Source organism: Mobula hypostoma, chromosome 24 (assembly GCF_963921235.1).
Source record: "Mobula hypostoma chromosome 24, sMobHyp1.1, whole genome shotgun sequence".
Taxonomy (NCBI): domain Eukaryota; kingdom Metazoa; phylum Chordata; class Chondrichthyes; order Myliobatiformes; family Myliobatidae; genus Mobula; species Mobula hypostoma.
Window position 1 is genome coordinate 19459927 of NC_086120.1, and position 18810 is coordinate 19478736.

Sequence of the window (18810 nt, forward strand, 5' to 3'; positions counted from 1 at the left end):
CATTCTATGGTATTAAGCAAAGGATCTGTGGACCCCAAGTTGGGAACCCCTGCTTTAAATGAAAGATTAATTTTGTTTCACCAGCTACTGTTGTTTTCTACACAATAATGACTACATTACAGAAATAACCCTTGAATATGAAGTATTTTGACACTCCAAAAATGGAGATATGCCCATATAAATTTTTTAACTAGACTTTTTTTTAAATCAATTTCATTATTCGCTGTGCTATCTAGTTTAGATTTTATCCCAATTCATTTGCATGATTTAGTGAGCTAGTATCAACTGCTTTTTCTTTTAAGAAAAAAGGGATATGTAGCAGACACAATGACAACTGGGCAAAATGAAATATTAAGATTTGAAATTATCTAGAGCTTATTTTGCCTTGGAAAAAGAAGGCTGTTCATTTAAACCCCACTCAACAGACTTGAGGACAAAAAGCTAGGCTGGCAAACTAGTGGGGAACTCTTCCACCATTAGAAATGCCATTCCTTGAATGATACATAAGAATGTCCACGAGGCATTGCTCTTAAGAACAGCAATGAAGAATAACATTCACCATCATATTGCTATTCCATACACAAATTAGCAGCTACATTCTTAGTGAATATACTTCAAGAGGCACTTAACTTGCTGTAAATTACAAGAAAATCCAGAGATAATGAAAACTGCTGTAAGAAAGACATTTTTAGAAATTACTAAATCATAAATATATTCATCAAATCCCACAATGAATTGCAGACCTGTAGTGAACTTTGAAGGAACTGTGAAGAGTGAATGAGGAGGAAAAGAAGGGATGTTATTCAAGGAGATGAGATTTCTGGCCAGAAGAGAAGGCAGAGAAATTAAAATAATTACTGGGATTTTTTGCATAGAACTCTAAACTATCATCTCTAAATTTAGGAATCAAGACTGTGATACTGAGAAATCCAGGACAAGAGTTAGAATAATTCAAGCAAAATCTGCTTCTAACTGATACAATGAGATTCGGATTCACCTTATTCACCTTGACAGTGCTTAGCAAGATAAGGGCCCACGGAATTATAGGGAAGTTACTAGCATGGGTGGAGCATTGACTGATTGGCAGAAAACAGAGAGTAGGAATAATGGGATCCTGTTCTGGCTGGCTGCTGGTTACCAGTGGAGTTCCACAGGGGTCAGTGTTGGGACCACTGCTTTTTACGATTTAAGTCAATGATTTAGACTATGAGATTCATGGATTTGTGGCTAAATTTGCCAATGATACAAAGATAGGTGGAGGAGCGGGTAGTGTTGAGAAAACAGAGAGCCTGCAGAGACTTGGATAGTTTAGGAAAATGGGCAAAGAAGTGGCAAACAAAATACAATGTTGCAAAGTATATGGTCATGCACTTTGGTGGAAGAAATACATGGGCAGACTATTATTTAGATGGGGAGAGAATTCAAAATGCAGAGATGCAAAGGGACTTAGGGGTCCTTGTGCAGGATACCCTAAAGGTTAACGTCCAGGTTGAGTCAGTGGTGAAGAAGGCGAATGCAATGTTGACATTCATTTCATAGGAGCAGAGATGTGTTGTTGAGGCTCTACAAGGCACTCGTGAGACAACACTTGGAGGACTGTGTACAGTTTTGGGTGCCTTATTTTAGGAAGGATATACTGACATTGGAGAGGGTTCAGAGAAGATTCACGAGAATGATTCCAGGAATGAAAGGGTTACTGTATGAGGAACATCTGGCAGCTCTTGGGCTGTATTCCCTGGAGTTCAGGAGAATGAGGGGGGATCTCATAGAAACATTCCGAATGTTAGAAGGCCTGAACAGATTAGATATGGCAAAGTAGGAGAGTCTAGGACAAGAGGGCACAACCTCAGGAGTGAAGGACGTCCATTTAGAACAGGGGTGTGGAGAAATTACTTTAGTCAGAGGGTGGCAAATCTGTGGAATTTGTTGCCATGAGTGGCTCTGGAGGCCAAGTCACTGGGTGTATTTAAGGCAGAGATAGATAGATTCTTGATTAGCCAGGGCATCAAAGGCTATGGGGTGAAGGCAAGAAAGTAGGGATGACTGGAAGAGTTGGATCAGCCCATGATTGAATGACAGAGCAGACTTGATGGGCCGAATAGCCTGCTTCTGCTCCTTTATCTTATGGTCTTTGCAGTGTAACCATCCCTCCCCAACTCCGCTAATGAAAACTAATTTGTTTTCCCTTTCTCAGTTCTGACAGTGTCTCAGACCTGAAATAAACTTTGCTTCTCTTTCCCGTTTTAATAATCATTGCATCAAATTTCAAGGTATTGCAATTATTCTCAAGGTTAGCCCAGCTGATCTTCAACTGTGATAAAAATCTTTTCACAATATAATGTCTCATATTACAAACAGAAATGTCTATTAAGTCTTTGATGAAACATCCTATAATAGTGTTGCTATTTTACACATTAGGAAACCAACGGTTATTTTGGCATACCATATAAGCCATATTTACCATATAAGCCACATTTTCTACATCATAAAAAGTGACTACATTTCATAACTATTTCATAGGCAACTAATTCAGGACATGAATGCTGTATATTGCAGATTTTTTTCTGGAGAGACATTGGATTTAATAATTGATAATTCTGTCTAGAATTTTCATTCAATGAACATTTATATGATAAAAACAGACAGATAATTAATTTACCCTTCTGAATGCAGGATATTTTGTACAGAAGCACAAGTATAACTGATCACCAGCACATTGATGCAATCACGAAGAAGGGATGCCAGCAACTACACTTCATTAGGAATTTGAGGAAATTTGGTGTGTCACCAGAGGCTGTAGGAAATTTCTACAGATGTACAGTGGAGAGCATTCTGACAGTCTGGTATGGAGGTACCACTGTACAGCATCGAATAAAGCTGTGGAGAGTTGCAGACTCAACTAGCTCCATCATGTGCACTAGCCTCCCCACCATCGAGGACACCTTCAAAATGCAATGCCTCAAGAAGGCAGCATCCATTTTGAAAGGTCTTCACTGTCCATCAGGAAGAAGGTGCAAGAGCCTGAAGACACAGTTAATGTTTTAGGAACCAGCTACTTCCCCTCCTGTCAGAATTCTGAACAGTTCATGAACCCATGAACACTACCTCAATATTTTGCTCTCTTTTTGCACTATATATCACAGAATGAGCATTCTCACCCAAAGTGTGCTCTACTTCCTTAGAAGTTTGCCAAGATTCTGCATGACGTCCAAAATTTTGATAAACTTCTATAGATGGGTGATGAAGAATATACTGACATTACATCACACCTGGTATGGGAACACCAATGCCCTTGAACAGAAAATCATACTGAAAGTAGTGGATACAGCCCAATCCATCACAGGTTAAGCCCTCCTCACCAATGAGCACACCTACATCTTGCACTGCCATAGGAAAGCAGCATCCATTATCAAAGACTCCCCACAAACTACGCCATGTTCCCTTCACACTCCTACTATCAGGAAGAATGTACAGGAGTCTCAGGACCCACACCAGGTTCAAGAACAGTTATTACCCCTCAACCATCAGGCTCTTGAACCAGAGGGAATAACTTCACTCACATTTCCGATCAAGATGGCGCTAGCGAAAGATTCCTCGGGCAACATCTTCCACATAGTCAATTATTTCACTTTTTCTACGACTTTTACTTATTCTTTTTATCTTAATTGAGCTTCACTTTCAAGGATTCTTTACCTCATGTTCTCTATATCTAATGCTTATTTATCTTTTTTTTCTCTTTTGTATTTGCACAGTTTGTTGTTTTGCACACTGGCTTTTTGTCTGTCCTGTTGGGCATGATCTTTAATTGATTCTACTGTGTTTCTTGGAATTACTATTTATGCTTGCAAGAAAACAAATCTCAGGGCTCTATATGTACTACGATAATAAATTTACTTTGAACTTTGAAAAGGCTGATTTCAACCTTGATTCCGAAATAAGTTCTGAAATTTAGACTTTACAAATCTGCAAAATATTCAAAAAATATAAAAAATATGATATAAAGTACTCTTCTTGGAATATGTCCATGGGATCTTATTATTAATGTAAGTCAAGGGTAAAGCTTGGTTAAAAGAATTAGTCTGGGATCTAACTTCGTACTGTGTTAGTGAATCCAAAGAGTAAATCCACAGTGACAAGGGGCTTTTGAGAGTCCGTAAGAGTTAACTGCAAAGCTACTTTTTCTAGTCTAACTAGAAAGCTAATAAGACTTGATCTAACAATCCAAGCAGTTGCCACTTTGACACCTTGGCAGGGTACAAATACATACAGGGCTTATTGAGTACCTTTAAACATTTCTGTGAGCAGCAGCAGTTATTTGTTTACTCAGCATAATTTTAAACAGAAATGAAGGAAAGACAAATTCATTTATGTAGAATATACAGCACAGAAAGAAGTCAATTGATTCTACTACCCTGTGCTGGCATCTATGCTTCTCTCAAGCCTCCTCCATCTAACTTTCCAAATCAAAGCAACTAGCACAATCTTCTCTCCCAGGTCTAGATGGCTGATTTTTAATTTCCTATGGCAGCTGCTTTCTCACTGTAGTCTCACTAAAGAAGTTCCTCATCCATTCACCATTTAATTTTTTGATGGCAATCTTCTCATGATGCTTCTAGTTCCTCTCTTCCCCACAAGTAAAAATGTTCTGCATCACAGAATCCTTGATAGTTTAGAAGTTACTCATCGTGTCACCTTTCACTTCTTGTGACAACTAATGCATCATGTATTCAAGGATCAAAAGTTCAAAGCACTAAGTATACAACCTTGAGATTCATCTTCTTCCAGGAAGCCATAAAACCAAGAAACACAACAGAATCCACGAAAAATCCCACGCAACAAAGACGGTCAAAAGTTTAATATATGAAAAAAAGAAGAAATCATGCAAACAACAAAAAGTAAACATAGAACATGAACCGCTGAATCCCCACAGGTGAGTCCATAGTTGCAGTCAGTTCAGCGGCAAGGCAAGTTCAGCCAATGGCTGCAAGGCAACAACTGCTCTCGAACCTAGCAGCGAGGGACTAGATTCCTGCACCTCCCACCCGATAGTGTCAGTGCGAAGAGTGGGCAATAGGTTGGGTTCAGGTGGGGGATTCTGGCTGATAAGGAGAATTGAGCTGAGCTCCGGTTCGGCCTCGACACCTTAACCTTTTTAATCTAGCACTGTGCTTAAATGACTAAACATTGTTTTTTTTTGCTCTTTGGTTCGGGCCCCTCCACTTCATTCCAGCCCAAAGTTTCAATCTGTCTGATGTCTACTCCAGCAATGGTTGCCACAGCCATACCAGAATTCTCAAGAATACAGTTTGCCAAATACTTCAAGATACCGCAAAAACACTAGATCACCAGATGGTTCAAAAGCACAACTCCCAAAGGGAAATTACTGGCTGAAACTGCAGTAATTGAGGTCCAGGAAAGGTATATTTAGTAGAATAGTTAGTAGTAACTAAATGAAGAATACACTGAAATACTTTTGGTTAGTCCCAAAGGCAAAAGAGATAAACTCCTTGAAACAATATCCCTCAAAAAATCGTTGACAGAACAGCTTTTTTTAAAACTACACTACTAAGCTGTGGAATCCAATACCTAAAACTATAAGGGATGCATACACAGTTAGCACTTTTAAACAGCAGCTCAAACCTACTTAACTTTGCTTTTAACTTACCATCTTTTTGTCTTTTATTTTCATGTTTTTTCATACTTATATTTATTTTTATACTTGAAGTTGTATCCCATTGTAAAGCACTTTGAACTATATTACTTGTATAAAAAGTGCTCTATAAATAAAGTTGTTACTATTATTCGTTTTGTTAGCTGCCCGCAAAACATCGCGTTTGTCACCAGTGCCATCTTGTGTTCATCAGCATAATCTCACAGCTCTGGTTATAAAATCCATTTGCAAGATTGATATGCAGAGGTCAAAACTGTATCATCCTGTCATGCACAAAATAGTTGGTATGTTTCCTGCATTCTGATGGACAAAAATTCATACTGTGAACCACAGAAAAAGAAAGATGTAATTTTAAGTTAATAACACCTGTGTTTCAAAGAGACAATTTTTCAGTTGAATGTTTTATTCAATTTATTTTAACTAAAGCAATAACATTATATTAAAGCTTTAAAAAAGAACAAACTCACTTTAACAGTTTGATCAAGAGATGCTGTTGCAACACGAGACAGGGGACCTCCAACTCCACAGTGTATGTCTGTCACTGGCAAGGTATGACGAGACCAGACATACTGGGGTTCAGGAACACGAGTATAGCTGATCTGCAAAAGACTAATTAGAAAATAAAGTTAGCACTTCACTAACTTATTCTGATCTATACAGCATCAGTAAACACAATATAAAATAGGAACAAAATTTAAATGTACAAATACAAGGGCAGCAGCACAAAATGGCATAGGCCCAGGGATGAAAGGAGATGGTTTCTGACAGACAAAAGTACTTGACAAAGAGAATGCTCAATAATGTTATTGGACTTCCAAGACAAGACAGTCAAGATCAAAATCAAAATAATTCAGTTGTGCTCCGGAAGGATCACATCAAGTGAGCTACTGGTCCTTCATCTAAATTTGTCTCTTGACTTTTTACTTAAAAGAAAATTCGACATTTACATAGAAGTTATTCCCAAGCAACCCACTTTAAATTAAGTCTGAATACTGCATTTGAAGCAAATTAGTCAGTGCAAAACTGAAATCAGAAGAGGATCAAACAGGAACAATCGCCAACTTTTGCCAAATGCTCAGCAACTGATACCAGTGAAATTTATAGCAGCAGGAACTCACAATTCCACAATTACACCTATTAATTTTCATCAAGACTTCTCATCGTTCACTATAATGAAAGGAGAATATCCTTCTGTGAGAAATACTTAACAGAGTGAAGGATTGAGTTCAACAGAAGTTGCTACCAGCTTCTGACATGGAGCTGGAGGACTGGAAAATTGCAATTGTCAACCGTTTGCTAAACCGTAGATTTTTCAGATGCTGACAAATAGGACAACTCGTTATGATGATAACTTGGAACTTGGTCCTTCTAATTCTATTAGCAGATAGCCTCCCATTTTGGTGATCAGGCACCGTCACAAATAGCACTCCAGCTGTGACCTAACTTGTGTTTTACACCAGGGGTGGTAAATCTTTTTAAGTGCATGAGTACAAATGGTGATATTTCTAAAAAAAATTCTCACACATGCCATGGTAATTTTGAGCACAGATTATCAATAGTTAATGAATTACTAACAATAATTATGGACTTGTTTTTTTAAGGAAAAGGGATGAGCACTATTTCTTACTTAGTGATCCTTGCTTTCCTAATAATAAAAGTATAACCTCTCTCTCTCTCTCCCTCCCTCCCTCCCTCCCTCCCATAGGATGATGATGGTTCCTTTCAGTCAGTTAGTGGGGCGGTACCCCACTCCTCAGAAATGAACAACGTGTGCGTGAGTGAATTTTAGCTGAGTAGCGGGTTGCACAGGTCCAGACCCACCCTCTCAACATCCCCTCCCGGATCCAGCGGCATGGTGGGGTCCAAGACGGCTGGGGGAAGTTCTGTTGCAGTGAATGGCCAGACCAAGCTTCGACGCAAGGGATGCCCTTTCCGCACTTCACGGCACGTGTTTGCTAGATGGCCGTTGACCCTACGAGAGGATTCATCCGCCCTTTGACAGGTCTTGTTTTTCATCCTGCAGGGTGTCTAGCCACTCTCCTCACCAGGTAAGCCTGGTGGGGGAGCCGGTTTAGTCGCTGACCACCCGACCATGCGACAGGTAGTACTGGGTTACATGATACCAGTAGCACTCAGACGAGTGACCTGACTCGTAAAAAGTATAATAAGAGACAGATTGAAATAATTGAAGCATTTTAGAAACTGTTCAAACATTATTGAAGGTAATTGAAAAATAACATAATTTCTAAATAGTATAGTCATTGTAGCCATTTATTATCCAAATACTGATGTGTATACTAGATCAGCAAGGATTTCAAAAGGTATCATCCAATATCACACGCTCTTGCAACCGCCTAGCTGGTGGCAAGAATTTTCCTGTGAAAACATTTCATAGATCTCGGGTTGTTAAAAAAAACATTTGTTGCTTCATTTGGCAGTAAAAATAATCATTATACATCTTTTTATTGCAGGTGGGGGTTTAAAGAATTGAGGGACAGCATTGCATGTCCCATTTCAACAAAGGTTTTACCAGGAGCCACCCCTGGTTCATACTGTCCAACCTTCTTGCTCTTATATTCTATGCCTTAGTTAATCAAGGCAAATACTATGTTTGCCTTTTTAAACCACCTTGCATCTTCTCCTCAGTGTCGTTAAGATCCTACTATTCAACTACTGCACAGAGTCTTGTCATCTTCAGAAGTTTTCGGATGACTCTGCCATAGTTGGATGCATCGGCAAGGGAGATGAGGTTGAGTACAGGGCTACGGTAGGAAACTTTGTCACATGGTGTGAGCAGAATTATCTGCAGTTTAATGTGAAAAAGACTAAGGAGCTGGTGGTAGACCTGAGGAGAGCTAAGGTACAGGTGACCCCTGTGTCCATCCAGGGGGTCAGTGTGGACATGGTGGAGGATTACAAATACCTGGGGATACGAATTGACAATAAACTGGACTGGTCAAGGAACACTGAGGCTGTCTACAAGAAGGGTCAGAGCCATCTCTATTTCCTGAGGAGGCTGAGATCCTTTAACAACTGCCGGACGATGCTGAGGATGTTCTACGAGTCTGTGGTGGCCAGTGCTATCATGTTTGCTGTTGTGTGCTGGGGCAGCAGGCTGAGGGCAGCAGACACCAACAGAATCAACAAACTCATCCGTAAGGCCAGTGATGTTGTGGGGATGGAACTGGACTCTCTCACGGTGGTGTCTGAAAAGAGGATGCTGTCCAAGTTGCATGCCATCTTGGTCAATGTCTCCCATCCACTACGTTATGTACTGGGTGGGCACAGGAGTACATTCAGCCAGAGACTCATTCCTCCAAGATGCAGCACAGAGCGTCATAGGAAGTCATTCCTGCCTGTGGCCATCAAACTTTACAACTCCTCCCTTGGAGGGTCAGACACCCTGAGCCGATAGGCTGGTCCTGGACTTATTTCATAATTTACTGGCATAATTTACATATCACTATTTAACTATTTATGGTTCTATTACTACTTATTATTTATGGTGCAACTGTAACGAAAACCAATTTCCCCCGGGATCAATAAAGTATGACTATGACTATGCATTGTGTAACCTTATTAGTCCTCCACAAATGCAACACCTCACATTTTTCAGGATCAAATCCAATATCATCCAAATCGCTCTACGGAGGACGCAGTATCCACCACACTGCACACAGTTCTCTCTCACTTGGACAACAAGGACACTTATGCCAGAATCCTGTACATTGATTTCAGTTCAGCATTCAATACCATCATACCGCAGAGTCTAGTGGAGAAACTGTCGCTGCTTGGCCTTAACACTGCCATGTGTAGCTGGATTCTGAATTCTTGACAGAGAGATCACAGTCAGTCCGTGTTGGCAGGAACATCTCTGACTCCATCACTGAGCACTGGATCCCCACAAGGCTGTGTGCTTAGCCCATTGCTGTTTACACTGCTAACACATGACTGTGCAGCCAGATTCAAGGAGAAACTGATCATTAAATTTGCTGATGATACTACAGTGGTGGGGCTCATCAGCAAAAATGATGAAACAATGTACAGGGAGGAGGTCAAACACCTAGAGAGCTGGTGCAGTGATAACAACTTGATGCTTAATGTCACCAAAATCAAGGAGATGACCGTCGATTTCAGACAGTCTCAGCCTGAGCACACACCCCTCAGCATCAGCGGCTCCACAGTGGAGAGAGTGGAAAACATCAAGTTCCCTGGGGTGCAGATCTCGGACAATCTCACCTGGTCCAGGAACACCACTGGGATTGTGAAACGGGCCCAGCTGGGATTGTGAAACGGGCCCAGCAGAGATTGCACTTTCTGAGGAAGCTTAAGCAAGCATCACTCCCCACTAACATCTTAATTACGTTCTACAGAGGCATGGTTGAGAGTGTGCTGAACTTTTGCATCGCAACCTGGTACTCCAGCTGCAGTGCTGTCGTCAAAAAAGCCTTGCAGAGGGTGGTTAGGGAAGCAGAGAAGGTTATTGAGGTCTCCCTACCTTCTGTCCAAGACCTCTTTCAGAGTTTCAAGGTTTCCTGGAGTTGTGGCCTTACTTTTCACCCTTGCAATTACATAATGGATCTGAATCTTGCTGCTCCAAGCCCAGTTTTGCCAAGTTCCATTTTATCATTTTCAGCCTTCCCCCAATTCAGCATCTTAATTTCCAGTCCATTTTTGTCCTTTTTCTTGGAAGCCTTAAAACTTACAGAACTATGGCCACTATTTCTAAAATCATGATGACATCCAACCAATCACCACTCTACACTACATTCTGAAAGACTATCTACTCTATCACATACTGGGTCAAAAATCTATCTGGGACAAACTGCAAAAATTCTGTCCAGAGCCTTTTATGCGAATACAATCTGAGTCAATATATCAGATGCAGAAATCCCTGTCTATTATTACTCAACTATTTTTACATATTAGTAATTTCCCTTCAATAGTTTTCTGTTTCCCACTAATTGCAAAGCATTGGAATCTACAGTATACAGGTGTCCCCCGCTTTTCAACTGTTGGCTTTACGAAACCTCGCTGTTACGAAAGACTTACATTAGTTCCCTGTTTTCGCTAACGGAAGGTGTTTTCACCATTACGAAAAAAGGCAGCGCGCGCCCCGAGCAGCCGCTTTTCCCCCGGATTCGGAACTGCATTCTCGCCGGCATTGCTTAAGCACGTGCCTGTGAGCAGCCGTTAGCAAGATGAGTTCTAAGGTATCGGAAAAGCCTAAAAGAGCTCATAAGAGGGTTACTCTTAGCGTAAAACTAGACATAATTAAGCGTTTCGATCATGGTGAACAAAGCAAGGACGAAGTGAGTTTGGCTTGTGGAAGTTGACGAAGATGATGTTGAAGAGGTTTTGGCATCCCATGACCAAGAACCGATAGATGAAGAGCTGATGCAACTGGAAGAGGAAAGGATAACAATCGAAACCAAATGCAGTTGCGAACTGAACGTGAAGCAACTGCGTGAGATTTTCGCTGCAATGATTGCAGAAAAGTACAACTTTAATTTTGAAAGAGTACGCCAGTTTAGGGCATATTTGCAAGATGGTTTGAGTGCTTACAAAGAACTGTATGATAGAAAAATGCGCGAGGCTAGCAGTCAAGCAAACTGTTGTTTTTCAAGCCTTCTACATCAGCCACGGCAGACGACGAACCTTGACCTTTGACATCGAGGCAGGCAGGCAGAGAAGAAAATGACTTGCCTGCCCTGATGGAAACAGACGACACCTCAGTGACCCACCACCCCAACCCCCGGGTTGCGGACAGATACTGATTCGCGGAGAATGCAGCGGTAGCCGGGAGGCACCCAACACATCTTTAAGAAAAAAGCAGAAATAAACAAGCTAATTAATTAGGTGCTGCCCGGCACGTAAATGTCAGCCTAGATCAGAGGCCATTGCCGACTGCGTCACCTCTGATCTGGGCCAACATTTACGAGCCGGGCGGCACCTAATTAATTAGCTTGTTTATTTCGGCTTTTTTCTTAAAAACGTGTTGGGTGCGTCCCGGCTACCGCTGTACCCCTGCATGCTTCGCGGATTGGTATCGGTCGGCAGCCTGGCGGTTGGGGACCACTGCACCACTCCAACCTCCGACAACTCAGCCTAACAAACCATCATCAGTGTACTCAGTGCTGTCTTCCCGATTCCCGTAAGTGATAGTACACTGTACATACATTATTTCTACTTTATATAGGCTGTGTATTTTTATGTGTTATTTGGTATGATTTGGCAGCTTCATAGCTTAAAGGTTACTGGAGAGCGCTTGCGCCGTGTTTTTGCCGAGAGCGCTTGCATGAGATTTTCGCTATGGAGAACAGTGCAGGCAATGATTGTAGAGAAGTATTTCTGCTTTATATAGGCTGTGTATTTATCATATCATTCCGGCTTTTACTATATGTTACTGTTATTTTAGGTTTTATGTGTTATTTGGCATGATTTGGTAGGTTATTTTTGGGTCTGCGAACGCTCACAAATTTTTCCCATATAAATAAATAGTAATTGCTTCTTCACTTCACAATCTTCCAGCTTACGAACCGTTTCACAGGAACGCTCTACCTTCGGATGGCAGGGGAAACCTGTAAACCACAATTTAGAAAGGCATCAATTAATGAGGGATAGTCTGCATTAAGTTAAGAGAAGATTGTGTCTGGTTTGTTAAAAATGTTAAAGCCAATGACATCCAGTAAGGAATGGCAAATTGGATCTAAGACTGGCTCAGTGACAGGAGCAAAGGGCAATCATTGATAAAGATTGCAGGCATGCTCTTAGCATCTGTCAAGAGAGGAAAAAAAATACCAAATAGAACAGAAAAGGCTATTTGCCTAAAGTCACAAATAAGAGAAAATGTGCAGATGCTGGAAATCCTCAGCCTCATGTGTGGCACCTTGTTAAAGGCCTTCTGAAAGTCCAAATATACAACATCTACTGCATCCCCTTTATCTATCCTACTTGTAATCTCCTCAAAGAATTCCAACAGGTTTGTCAGGCAGGATTTTTTCCGAAGGAAACCATGCTGACTTTGTACCATCCTGTCCTGTGTCACCAAGTATTCCATCACCTCATACTTAACAATTGACTCCAACATCTTCCCAACCAATGAGGTCAAGCTAACTGGTCTATAATTTCCTTTCTGCTGCCTTCTTCCTTTCTTAATGAGTGGAGATTTTTAAAAGATCATTTCTAATGGCACCACAATCTCTAACGTTACCTCTTTCAGAACCCTAGGGTGCACTTCCTCTGGTCTGGGTGAATTATGTACCTTTAGGTCTTTCAGCTTTTTGAGCACTTTCTCTCTTGTAATAGTAACTGTATCCACTTCTCTTCCTTCACACACTACAACATCAGGCATACTTCCAGAGTCTTCCACAGTGAAGACTGATGCAAAATACTCATTTAGTTCATCAGCCATATCCTTACCCCCGTTATTATTTCTCCTGCCTCATTTTCCAGCGGTCCTATATCCACTCTCATTTCTCTTTTATTTTAACATACTTGAAAAAAACTTTTACTATCCACTTTGTTATTATTTGCTAGCTTGCTTTCATATTTCATCTTTTTCCTTCTCATGATTTTTTTTTTAGTTGCTCTCTGTAGGTTTTTAAAAACTTCCCAATCCTCTATCTTCCCACTAATTTTTGCCATGTTGTATGCTCTTTCTTTTGCTTCTACAACAGCTTTGACTTCCCTTGTCAGCCACGGTTGTACTATTTTACCATTTGAGTATTTCTTCACTTTTGGAATACACATGTCCTGCACCTTCCTCATTTTTCCCAGAAATGCATACCATTGCTGCTGTGCTGACATCCCTACCAGCACTTCCTTCCGATTTACTTTGACCAACTTCTCTCTCATACTACTGTAATTTCCCTTACTGCACTGAAATACTGCTACGTCAGACTTTACTTTCTCCCTGTCAATTTTCAAGTTGAACACAATTATTGTGATCACTGGTTCCTAAGGGTTCTTTTACCTTAAGCTCCCTAATCACCTCTGGTTTATTACATAACACCCAATCCAGTGTAGCCACCACCCGCCCCCTCAGGGTCGCTCGGCTTGCTGTCGTCTAGGGAAACAGCCTCGGCCCCACCAAACTGGGTAATTAGTTTGTGTGGATGCTGTGAGATGCACCTCACCCCATCCAAATAACAGACAATACACCAGATACGATCAAATGATTTACAGTTTATAGATATTACTGGAACTATATAATTAAGAGAGAATAACATATAAAAGGAAAATAAAAGGCGCCACACTTATCAAAGTTCAATCTCTTCGTGCACAAAACAGTTGGAGCTCAAGGACCTTCTTCTTCACCCTGCGACCCCTCGGACCACCTCAACCAGCCGCCTGGGACCAACAACGGTGGTCGACCAGACGCTCCACACGAGTTCGTCTCCATCTCCTCGCCGAACGCCCTCCTCGGGGTCCGACCCCGTTAGCGGACATCACAGCACCTCGTCCATCTTCTGTCTCGCTCTCCCGCCTTCTGCCCCAAAACCCCGCACATACAGTACCTTCAAATACACCAAAACCATAACAACTATCCCAATAGGTTAATAACATATTTCTTATCACACTCTAAACCAAAACAAGCTGCTAGCGCAAACTTTTCAGCTTTTAGCATAACAAAGAAGCATTCCCGATTATAATATAACAAAGACGCAATTTTAATAAGCCTCCGCAGTAACATAAAAGATGAAACCCCCTTAGCTGATCCTCTAGTAGGCTCAATGACAAACTGTTCTAAAAAGCCATCTCTTAGGCATTCAACAAACTCACGCTCTTGAGATCAATTACCAACCTGATTTTCCCCAATTGACCTACATGTTAAAATCTCTCATGACTACCATAACTTTGCCCTTTTGACTCCCCTTTTCTATTTCCTGTTGCAACCTGTGGTCCACCCCCCAGCCACTGCTGGGAGGCCTATATATAACTGCCATCAACATCTTTTTATCCTTGCAGTTTCTCAACTCAACCCACAAGGATTCAATATCTTCCAATCCTATGTCGCACCTTGCTACCGATTTGATGCCATTCTTTAACAGTAGTGCCACACCACCCCCTCTGCCTACCTTCCTATCCCTCCGATATACCGTGCAACCTTGGACATTCAATTCCCAAATACAACCATCATATAATAGACAACCCCAACAGACTCACAGGCCAAGTGTTGCCTCACGTGGAAAGACAGTTTGAAATGCCGAATAGTAGTGAGGGAGGAGGTGCAGGGGCAGGAGTATAACTTGTTCCGCTTGCAAGGAAGAGTCACAGAAGCGAGATCAGTGGGGAGGAATGAATGGACAAGGGAGTCACACAAGGAGGGATCCTTGCTCTAAGCAGAAAGTGGGGGTGGGGGAGGAAAGATTTGTTTGGTGGTGGAATCCTATTGGAGATGGCAGAAGTTACAGAGAATTATGCGCTGGACACAGAGGCTGGTGGGGTGGTAGGTAAGGACAAGAGGAACCCTATCCCTGGTGGAGTGGCGGAAGGATGGGGTGAGGGCAGACGTGCGCAAAATGGAAGAGATGTGGTTGGCGGCAACGTTGGTGGTGGAGGAAGGGAAGCCCCTGTCTTTGAAGGAGGAGGATACCTCCTTCGTTCTGGAATGAAAAGCCTCATTCTGAGAACAGATGTGGCAGAGATGGAGGAGTTGAGAGAAGGGGATTTGCCTAAAGTGGTTTCTTGGCCTCTTCACAAGTGAAGAGGCAAGGAAATGTCTAGTATGATTAAAAATGTTGAGGACAAGAGTGGAAAATGAATAACTGATCAACATCTGCCGGTATTTAACCAGTGTCCCTCTCTTCTCGCTATTACCATTGGATGAGAGGTGTAGGAATCTTGAGTCCTATGCCAGCAGGTTCAGGAGCACTTGTTGCCCTACAGCCATCAGGCTTCTGGACAGGCTTCACTTGCCTCAGCGCTGAACGGGCTCCACAGCTATGGAATCACTTTTAGGGACTCTGCAGTATTTCAGCTTACTTTGTTTTTTTAACTATTTGTACAATTTGACCTTGTTTGCAAATTGGGTATGTGGCGGTCTTGTTGTGTGTGTTTTTAGTGAACTCTATGTGTTTTTTGTTTTGTAAGTGCCCACAAGAAGATGAATCTAACAGTTATATATAATATGCATACTTTGATAATAACATTGAACTTTGATCTGACAAATGTTTCAATAACCTCTTATTCATAAAATAAGTTAAATTTGCATGTAATGGAAAAATGGGCAAAATGGAAAAATGCAAATTTGAAAATGCAAATTATGTAACACCATAAGATATAGCCTAATTTTTCTCCTATTCAGCCCATCAAGTCTGCTCTGCCAATCTATTAACCCCATTCTCTTGCCTTCTCCCTACAACCTTTGACACCCGTAGTAATCAAGAACCTCCCAACCTCGGCTTTAAGTATACCCATTGATTTTGCCTCCACAGCCATCAGTGGCAATGAATTCCATGGATTCACCATTCTCTGGCCAAGAAAGTTGAGTTAATGGTAAGGAAGGCAAATGCAATGTTAGCATTCAATTTGAGAGCACTAGAATACAGAAGTAAAGATGTAATAGTGAGGCATTAGTCAGACTGCACTTGGAGTATTGCGAGCAGCTCTGGCCCCTTATCTAATAGAAGTGTTGGCATCGGGGTGGGTCCAGAAGAGGTTCATGAGAATGATCCCAGGAATGAAAGTGTTAATGCATGCAGAACATTTGATGGATCTGAGCCTGTAGTCGCTGGAGTTTAGAAGAATGGTGGGGGGGGGGGGATCTCATTGAAACCTAACAATTTAAAACCTAGATAGAGAGGATGTTGAGGATGTTTCTTAAAGTAGGGTGTCCAGGACCAGAAAGCACAACGTCAGAATAGAGGGACAGCCATTTAGAACAGAGTTGAGGAATTTTTTTTTCAGCAATTTTTTTTTCAGCCAGAGGATGGTGAACCTATGGAATTCATTGCCACATACGGCTGCACAGGCCAAGTCACCAGATGTATTTAAGTGCAAGTTGATAGATCCTTAATTAATTAGGGCGTCAAAGGTTACAGGCAGAAGGCAGGAAAACTGCGTTGAGAACAATAACATATCACCCATGATGGAATGGCAGAGTAGACTCGATGGCCAAATAGCCTAATTCTGCTCCTATGCCTTATGGTTTTATGGTCTAAAGAAATTCCTCCTTACCACTATTCTAAAGGAACATACTTCTATTTTGAGATTGTGCCCTTTGCTCCTAGACACTCTCAATATAATCTCAACATCCACTCCATCTAGCCCTTTCAACATTCCATAGGTTTCAATAAGAACTCCTCTCATTCTTCTGATCTCTAATGAGTATAGGTCCACAGCCATCACACACTCCTCATACATTAACACTAATTCCTGGGATCATTCTTGTAAGCCTCCTCTGGAACCTGTCCAATGCCAGCACATCCTTTCTTAGATATGACTCCTAAAACTGCTGACAATACCCTAAGTGTGGTCCTTGCTTTTATATTCTAGTCCTCTCAAAATGAATGCTAACATTGCATTTTCCTTGCTTATCATTGACTAAACTTACAAGCTAATGTCCAGGGAATCCTGCTGAGGACTCGCAAATCCCTTTCAAATCTCTGATTTCTAAATATTCTTCCCATTTACAAAATAGTCTATGCCCTTGTTCCCTCTATCAAAGTGCATTTCCATAAACTTCCCTACTCTATATTCCATCTGCCATTTCTTTGCCCATTCTCCTAATTTGTCTAAGGCCTTCTGCAGACTACCTGCCCCTCCACCCATCTTTGTACTATCCGCAAACATGGCACAAAACCATCAATTCCGTCATCCACATCATTGATATATATCGTGAAAAAAGTGGCTCCAACACCAACCCTTGTGAAATATCACTGGTTACCAACAGCCACTCAAAATAGGCTCCCTTTTATCCCCCACTCTTTGACTCTACCAGTCAGCCGATCTTCTCTTCATACTAGCATCTTTCCTGTAATACCATAGGCTCTTATTTTGCTTAGCAGCCTCATTCATGGCAGCTTGTCAAAGGCCTCTGTAAATCCAAGTAAACCACATTCACTGACTGTCTACCCTTGTCTGTTATTTCCTAAAGGAATTCCAAAAGATCTGTCAGGCAAGATTTCCTCTTAAGGAAACCATGCTAACTTCTGCCTATTTTACCATGTACCTCCAAGTTCCCTGAAATCTCATCCTTCGTAATGGACGCCAGCATCTTGCCAACCACTGCAGTCAGGCTAACTGGCCATTAGTTTCCCATCTTATGCCTTCCTCCCTTCTTTAGCACAGAGTGAATTTGCTATTTTCCAGTCCTCCGGAGCCATTCTAGAATCTAATGATTCTTGAAAAAAATCACTACTAATGCTTCCACAATCTCTTCAACTACTTCTATCAGAAACCTGAGTGTAGTCCATCTGGTCCTAGTGACTCATCTGCTTTCAGCTTCCCAAGCCTCTTCTCCTTAGTAATAGCAACTACACTCTATAATTTCTCTGACTCTGACACACTATAATTTCTGGCATACTGCTGGTATCTTCCACAATGAAGACTGATGCAAAATACTTATTCAGTTCGTCGACAATTCCTTTGTCCTCCATTACTATCTCTCCAGCATCATTTTCCAGCACTCCAATATCCACTCTCACTTCTTTTACTCTCACTTATTTGAAAAAAAAATGTTTGGTATCCTCTTTTATATTATTGGCTAGCTTAACCAAATTTAATCTTTTATCTCTTTATGTCTGACAGTCTTCATAAATTTGAATAAATTCACCATGATAATTGTGTAAAGTATTTCACAATTGTCCAATCAATGTTATTGCCTAACCAATCTTAAGGAGTTTTCTGAGAAGATAACCAGTAAATCTGATGAAGGAAAGGCAGTAGATATTGTCCACATGGATTTTAACAAGACCTCTGACAAGGTCCCGCATGGGAGGCTCATCAGGGAGGTTCAGTGAACTCTATTCACTATGACTTCGCAGGAAATGCCAGTGAGGTTGCCTCATTGTTTGGGACCTGTAACTAGTGATATACAGAAGGGATCAATTTTGGGGTCCACTGTTGTTTGTCATCTACATTAACACTATGAATGATAATGTGGTAAACTAGATCAGCAAATTTGCAGAAGACAT

General features: G+C 41.3%; 1 protein-coding gene across 1 annotated transcript in view; it reads right to left on the reverse strand.

Moving 5' to 3' along the window:
* The window catches only part of wdr18 (WD repeat domain 18), a 209751-nt gene that overhangs the window by 159818 nt on the left and 31123 nt on the right, over positions 1 to 18810 (reverse strand). The window contains exon 4 of the mRNA XM_063032491.1: positions 6139 to 6280. Within this exon, the coding sequence (XP_062888561.1) occupies positions 6139 to 6280 (142 nt within the window). The remainder of the gene's footprint in view (positions 1 to 6138; positions 6281 to 18810) is intronic.